Source organism: Geospiza fortis, unplaced genomic scaffold, assembly GCF_000277835.1.
Source record: "Geospiza fortis unplaced genomic scaffold, GeoFor_1.0 scaffold81, whole genome shotgun sequence".
Classification (NCBI taxonomy): Eukaryota; Metazoa; Chordata; class Aves; order Passeriformes; family Thraupidae; genus Geospiza; species Geospiza fortis.
The window spans coordinates 1,679,097-1,686,231 of NW_005054318.1; the positions used below are offsets into that span (position 1 = coordinate 1,679,097).

The window sequence follows — 7,135 nt, forward strand, 5'->3', positions numbered from 1 at the left end:
AATTAAGGACTTCGTGTTGATATCCATAACAAGGCTGGATAAATCAGCCAATGGAAACTTCCTTCCCTGGCGCCACCATGTATGGGTCATACAGCCTGTCTTGGATACTTTTACTCCATTACTCCTTGACAGGCTCTGATCTGCTGACTTGGAGACTCAGAAATGACTAGAAAGGACATAAAAGAGAAATTTATTGTAGACTGAATGTGGGGATAATTTACCAGAGAAGAATTAATGTAAACATGATATAAATAAAAAACAGAGTTAAAAAAGCCATGTGTGTTTTCCTATACAGGCAGAGGCACAACACGTATATATTTTTTAATAGAAATCTGAGAATACTGGTGAAAAGTTTAACTTATGATCAAAGAAAGAAAAATACTATTTTTGTGAGGTACTTATTGATGGCCAAACCAGAAAAAAAAAATTAATCAAAAGAAATCCACGTTCAGCTCTTTTTCTTTTGAAGAATGAAGTTCATACAGCAGATGAAAAGCTAAATTGAGCTGCTCTCGTGTGATAAGATGTAAATCTATCAGTTTAAAAGAGTAGCTGTACAGTTACTGTAGTCTGCTACCACAATTACATGGATTGTTCAGGAGGTGAAAGAGCCATGAAAAACTAATTATCTTTCATTTCCGGGAGAGTCAGGGTAACAGCTCATGGGTAATTCACATTTTGGTAGACCTGTATATTTTATTTATTTTATTTTAAGTTTAAAAACTTTACAATAAAAGTTGCTCCTTAACTTCCTTACTTCTCATTCAAGGCATTTCCCTATGCAATAACCATTCAGATATTTAATCCTTGATTTAGACCTGAAGAAATAAATACATAAACTACAACAATAAAGCATTATTGTCAAATGAATTGTTATGTATTTGCATCTTCCTGAATTTAACAGCCCAGTCTCTGAGGTAACTGTGCTATTAAAGTGAGTTTACAAGAAGGGAAAAACTGAAAAAAAAACCCTTCATCACTTCTGTAGTACCTGTGATACTGCAGGGCAGAGGGAGAGCCTCATTGACAATTCTCCCCAGACTGTTACCCTCTTGGAGGTTCAAGGAGATGGAGATCTGCAAAGCATAGAACAAAGATCCTAATTGCTGGGAGTTTATTAGATTGTCTTTTGCATGAGCAGCTGATGAGAACTAAATCCCTGAGTCAGGGCTGTATCATGCCTGTAATTACATGCTCTCAGTGCAGCATGTGCCTCACACAGCAGCAGAGAAGATGCTGCCTGTCTTACCCATGTGTTGTCTTTGGATTTTGCCTGGTAGATTTGCTCCCATGCATAAAACAGCTGGTTACTTGCCTGTTTTGTGCTTGTTCTTAATTTATAGTGCTAATTGGCAAATAGGTCTCATTTACTCTCAATTGCTCTCATGCTTATGCTGCTTTATATTTGCTGCAGTCATGGTCTCTGTGTTTGCCGTTTCTGATGACCATTAAAATGTGTGCTGTGGGTTATGAGATGCACCTCCACAGAAAACTGTGTGCAGCTTACTGATCTACAAAAAGTGTGGTACTAATGACACTTGCTTTTATTTCCATACAGTATGTGCTGGTTCTCTGCAATTCTATTGGCACACCCTTGGATCCAAAATATATTGATATTGGTAAGCTACTTGGAATAGTCTTATTCTGTAATCTGTGTTGGAATTGACCTGTTAGTTATCTTTTAATACAGATAATGGCTTATCAAACCACTAACATTCCTTGTCAAATTGGCTAAACTTAAACTGATTCTTCCAGTTAATGCAAACTATGGATAACATAATTTTTAAAAATTGATACATTTCTTTATTTCTTTTTTTTTAATGGATGTCTTTTGGCAATTCAATTTTTCCATCACAACAGTGGTAATTCAACTTCTTTATGAGAAAATGTACTTTGAAAAGTGTCCAGTTGTATCAGAGGAAGTGAAATTAGATTTGGACTTTCATTTAAAAATAACTTGTTGCTGCTTCCCAGATAACTTAAGCATCAATTTCTTGTGTTTCAGTGTTGAAAATATATTTTCCTTACCTTCATCACAATTGTTAAATTTATCTAAGTAGTTTCAGATTGTAAATGAAAAGTCAATTAAGAAAAATCAGTGGATTATAACACAAGTATGAAAACGCCCCCAAATTCTTACTAGTGCTGAGTTCCAGGTTTTCCCTAGTGCTTGTTTGCTGCAGGTGTGGTACAGAACCTTGCCAAGTAATTGCAAACCACTGTTTTCTGTGATGTTTGCTTGAGAATAAAGATCATTGATTATTTTCCCTTTAAACAGACAAGGGAATTGTAGTCAAAATGACAAATTAATCAGTTTTTTTGCCTAATGAATCCGCTTTTATTTGTTCTGGTTTTTGCTTTATTTTTGGTTTGTTACCCAAATAGATCTGAATTTGGATTCAGAGTAGACACTGTGAACCCTGTTTGTGGTTTTCTTTTTGAGCTTTGATTCTTTGATTAACTCTCCTGGTTTGTTGCAAGGCTAAATAACTTATTTAAATTTATAAAAATATTTATTTGCTTTTGAATGAGAGGGAAGACTCTATTATGACAAGAAACTTCACAATTTAATTTTTTTAATGTAAATTGCCTTCTAGAGCCGTTGTTTTATCCTCTTTGCAAAAAGAAACTTTTCTGGCTAAGTTAGTCTCAGTAGAGATGTTAGTTTTAAGTACTAATACTTGGTGTTAATATTAAACAACAAACAGCCATTCTGTCTTATAAAATTGATGGGTAAAGTGTCTAGCAAAGTTTTGGTAAGATAGAAGTGATGAGGAAAGTAAGGAAGAACTACTGAACAAGGAAGTAACAGCAATTCACAGAAGAATAAAGGTAGGAAAAGAAATCTACCAAGGACTAGAAATAATCAAGATCATAAATGATTATTTTCCTTTGGTCTAAACAGTTTTATTCTTTATTATATATAAATTAAATTGGAAGTATCATTTTCTAATGTTCAGTTTTTCAGTGATAGCAGGAGAAAATCAGCTGTGAGTCATACATATATTTTGAAATTCGTGCCTTATATTGTAGATAATAATTAAAATTAAGAGTATGCTCTGATGAATGAGTTTGACTACTTTGTCATATGGAAAGTTTATGAAATATTGTGGTAGCTTTAGTCTTGTGGTTTCTGTTTCTGTCCCTTTGATGTCCTCTTACCACCTTTTGCAATAGGTGCGGCCATGTCAGAATCTGAAAGATTAACATGTCCAAGAGCTTCAATACCAAAAAGTTTACCAAGACTGGAGGAAAAAACATCAATAAGACAACCATACAATGCCTTCCCCTGCCAAAAAAAACCCCATAAAACCCAAATGAAAAACCCAAGCCCAGAACAGAATCCCATGAAGTAAGATGATATGATGGGTGACAGGGGTGTGAGTTGGGTGCCTATTCTGTCCCTGTCCCATCTCTGCTCCTGATCAGATGTCTACACTGTATGTGCCCACTGGTTTCCTGGATTTACTTGGCAGGCAGGATTGGGGTGGTGGGAGAGGGTTCAGGGACTTAGAGGGAGTAGTTCTTCTCATTTCTGCAGCTGACATCTAAAATAAGTTGAGTGAATCATTGATGAAGGGGGTCTTTTCTCCACTGGGTATGAAGAAGCCCAGGGCAACCAGCTCATCTCTGTCAGAGATGTCTAAAATTAGGTGAGATGAATCCCACTCACTGTTAAAATTAGCTTTGCATGTACATGTCTAACTCTGCATTAAACTCTTTTCTTTGCATTTTTCTAATGTTCAGTTTATGTGAACCTTCTGAGTCTGTGAGAGTTTAATATTTTTTTAAATTATAAACAAAGGTTTCTTTATGATTCTGCCAGCAGGACCCATCTCCTACAGCTGCCTGTACACAAGAAAAGAATATTTTTCAGTAACTGGGAACACTTAAAAAGAAAGTCTATTTAATTGAAAAATGCTGTTGTTTTTCCAACTGTACTTGAACTTCCTTTAGCATAACGAAGCTTTCTGCAGTCTGCTGCTGTTTCCTCCAGTACTGGAGGACCAGTTTAGTGCGTAGATTTGCTCTTTCCTGCAAGTGAGTCCACTTGTGAAAGTGCTGGGCATTTTAACGTTCAGCTTCATGGATGGACAAATACCTGCGGTTAGGAATATTTACATTTTTGAGTCCTGAAAAATTTCTGTAGCCTCAATTATAAGCGAGTCTTTCATTACTGTATCACACAGCCAAAGATTCAACCTTTTTTTTTAAATATATGCATCCTGTAAGACTCCTTTAAAGTTTGCTCTCCAAACTTGCAGAAGGGATTGAAGGTAAAAGTGAAAAGCAAATGCCTATGAATGCAACTCTTTTGGAACACACTGTGCTGGATTCATCATAGTTACTTCCCTCTTTTTGTAACATTTGAAAATGCAACTTTATAGAACAACTAGAAATATTTACAACATAAGGTCAGTTGGTGTGAGAGGTTGACAGCTGTACATAGTCAAGGTCCTATTGTACAGTATATCATGCTGTTTATCACAGTTGGAGCTTTTTGGCAGTAGGAAGTGTAATTGTTCTAGTTTGACAGCATGCTGAACTTAAGCAGCTGTCTGGCCTTGCAGAACTCAATGGAGAGAGAAGACCTTGTAAAACCTTAAGGGCAGAAGACCTTTCTGAAAGTTCTCTAAGATTCTGGTTGCTACTTGATTTCTAACAAAATCGTTGACCTTCTGTTCTGTTTATAAATGAGGAAAATCAGCATTAATTAAATCAATTATCTGATGAGAGTCATTATTAATAGTTTAAGAAATAGGCAGTTAAACATCTCTCTTAAGATAATTGGATGAGTGTTACTGACTTATGAAAAATGCTATTATCGGTTTCTAAAATTCTTTTTTCCCCCTCTTCTTTCTACTAATACAAATTTTCAGCTAATTTCCTTTTAGTAAACTAATAAATTGTTGCATAAAGTTCTGTCCATAAAAAGGTAATTTTTGTTTTGAACTCTTGTACTTGTTTCAGACTTCTAAGTGCCATCCTTCAGAGTGGCTTGAGTACACTTAGGTTGTTACTTTATTTGATTTTCATAAATGCTGGTGAAAAATGATTTGTAACATTGTAGAATGTCCTCAACAGAGCAGTTGGTATCTGTGTGCTCCTGCCTTTTCTTGAGTGTGTGCTCTTCACTACCATGAGTCTAAACTCTCTTTTTTGACTGGCTGTAATCACTGCAGATTGAACAGGCACTATCTATGGTTTCTAGCAGACTGCCCCTTATTGGAGCAAGAATCACCTGGAGCTCTACTGAACATAAAGGGTTTATTCCTCCTTGAGACTTAAGTGCCTTGCAGGCCTCTTGGGCAAAGCCTTTTGGATTTTGTCCTGGTAGGAGATGGATAGTGGAGAAAAAAGGCTGCTCATGAAGGGATGCTAAGTAGGTGACAGAGCATTTAAATAATGCATCTGAGAACGTGTGTTAAGACACAATTTGTTTGAATTGTCAATTTATAATATTTTATAATACTGTTTCAAGAAAGCACTATTAATCTTCTAGTGACAAAGAAATTGTGACATTATGCAATGTTTGATTCACCCTCAGGAGATGTAAATCTTGTGTTGTTGGGCTCTAAGCCAGTAGCTCAAGTAAGGCTCAAAAAAAGAAGAGCTTATTTCCTTTATTCTGTTGATTTTTTAATTATGTCATTAGCTTTCTAATGTTTGTCTCTGTTAATGATGGCAATAAAGGATTAATTAGTCATTATCTGATGAAGGGCCATCACTTTAGCTTTCTTTAGACATTGATGGGCGGTTACACTTTCAGCTGTTCCTCATACTGCTTTTTATTTGTCCAAAGGCATTTTGCTTCCCCTGCTTCCTGTGCCTTGTGTTTGAGGTCCTTCACAATAGCTCGTGTTTGTTAGCCCATAAATTACACTTTTCTTCATTGTCTGACATTACTGCATTCCATCCTACTCTGGGACAAAAATTAACCAGCACAGTGTCTTGTGTGCTTGTTTTACAAGCTCACAGGCTTTCTGTCAAAGTCCTTTGATGAATAACTAAATATAAACTACAGAAGGTTAAATATCTTGTTATATAATATCTTTTTAATGGAAACACAACAGATGGTATCTGCTAAGAAAAGGTCACTCAAGCTGGATTATATCATCTTCTTACATGTGCTTAGGAGCACTGACATAGTGAAGTGTTGAGTTATCTTTCAAGTTTGTGTTAGCACCCAGTGAAATTAATACAACAGCTTGACCAACATACAGGTGGATTAAAGGCAGAGCTGGAGTCCTGCCCAGGTGTCTTGCCTCCCTCCTGGATGCCATAACAGGGATGACTGAACTATATGTGAAAAGCACTTGAATTGCTGTTACTTACTTGATCCTTTTAATGTAAATTGTAACGGATTTTGAATATTTATGTTCCGTAAACTGTGCTTGTTCATGAGTTGTCCCACATGTCCCAACATGTTCAGTTGTCCCTGCTGTTGCCTGACATTTTTTTCCATTTGTGAGCCAGCACTTGTAGAGATATTTGAATCAGGCTCTAAAATTAGGTAGATTTATTGATTAGACTAAGTTCATTCCAGTCTCTCAGGAACAGCCTGTAACAGACTTGTATGAAAACAACAGTTTAATATTGTGTCTGTCAGATTGCTTCCTTTCCATCAGATTTAGGTGGGATCACTTGTCTTTCTTGTTTGTGTATGCTATCTCATAGACTAGAAAGTGTCTCAGCCTTTTCATGTGGTGAAGTAATGTAGTCGTGCATTAAGTTTGATTTCTGTCTATATTTTTACAAGAAGATTAGACACTGAAGCAGGTGTTTTCTAGCAGCTTTGAAGTGAGATGGAGTGTGTGTGGATGAAATGCAAACACTGTAGAAGGTTATTCAAGATTTTCCTGGGTGGATAGGAAAGAAAGTTTCTTTCCTTCAGGGAGGAGGCTTTATGAAGGAATAGTGAAGAGAAATGAGGTGAGAAGAGAAAGGAGAGCCAGAAAGAATTTGAAGGGCAGTTGTTTCACATGTTGGAGTTGTTTTGATGGAGATGGTTTGTTTAGCCCTTTTCAGTATTTGGTCAGCGCCTGAAAAGTGAAGCACCTGTTTAAATGTTTTTCTCACATATTTTCAATGTCTGAAAATTAAGTATTAAGACATTAATACTGAAGTTGGGTAT

The 7,135-nt window shown here is 36.2% G+C and overlaps 1 protein-coding gene across 1 annotated transcript in view; it reads left to right on the top strand.

Annotated features, from left to right (window-relative positions):
- The window catches only part of WDR35 (WD repeat domain 35), a 41,961-nt gene that overhangs the window by 11,913 nt on the left and 22,913 nt on the right, over positions 1-7,135 (top strand). The window contains exon 10 of the mRNA XM_031056453.1: positions 1,559-1,619. Coding sequence (XP_030912313.1) covers positions 1,559-1,619 — 61 coding nt within the window. The remainder of the gene's footprint in view (positions 1-1,558; positions 1,620-7,135) is intronic.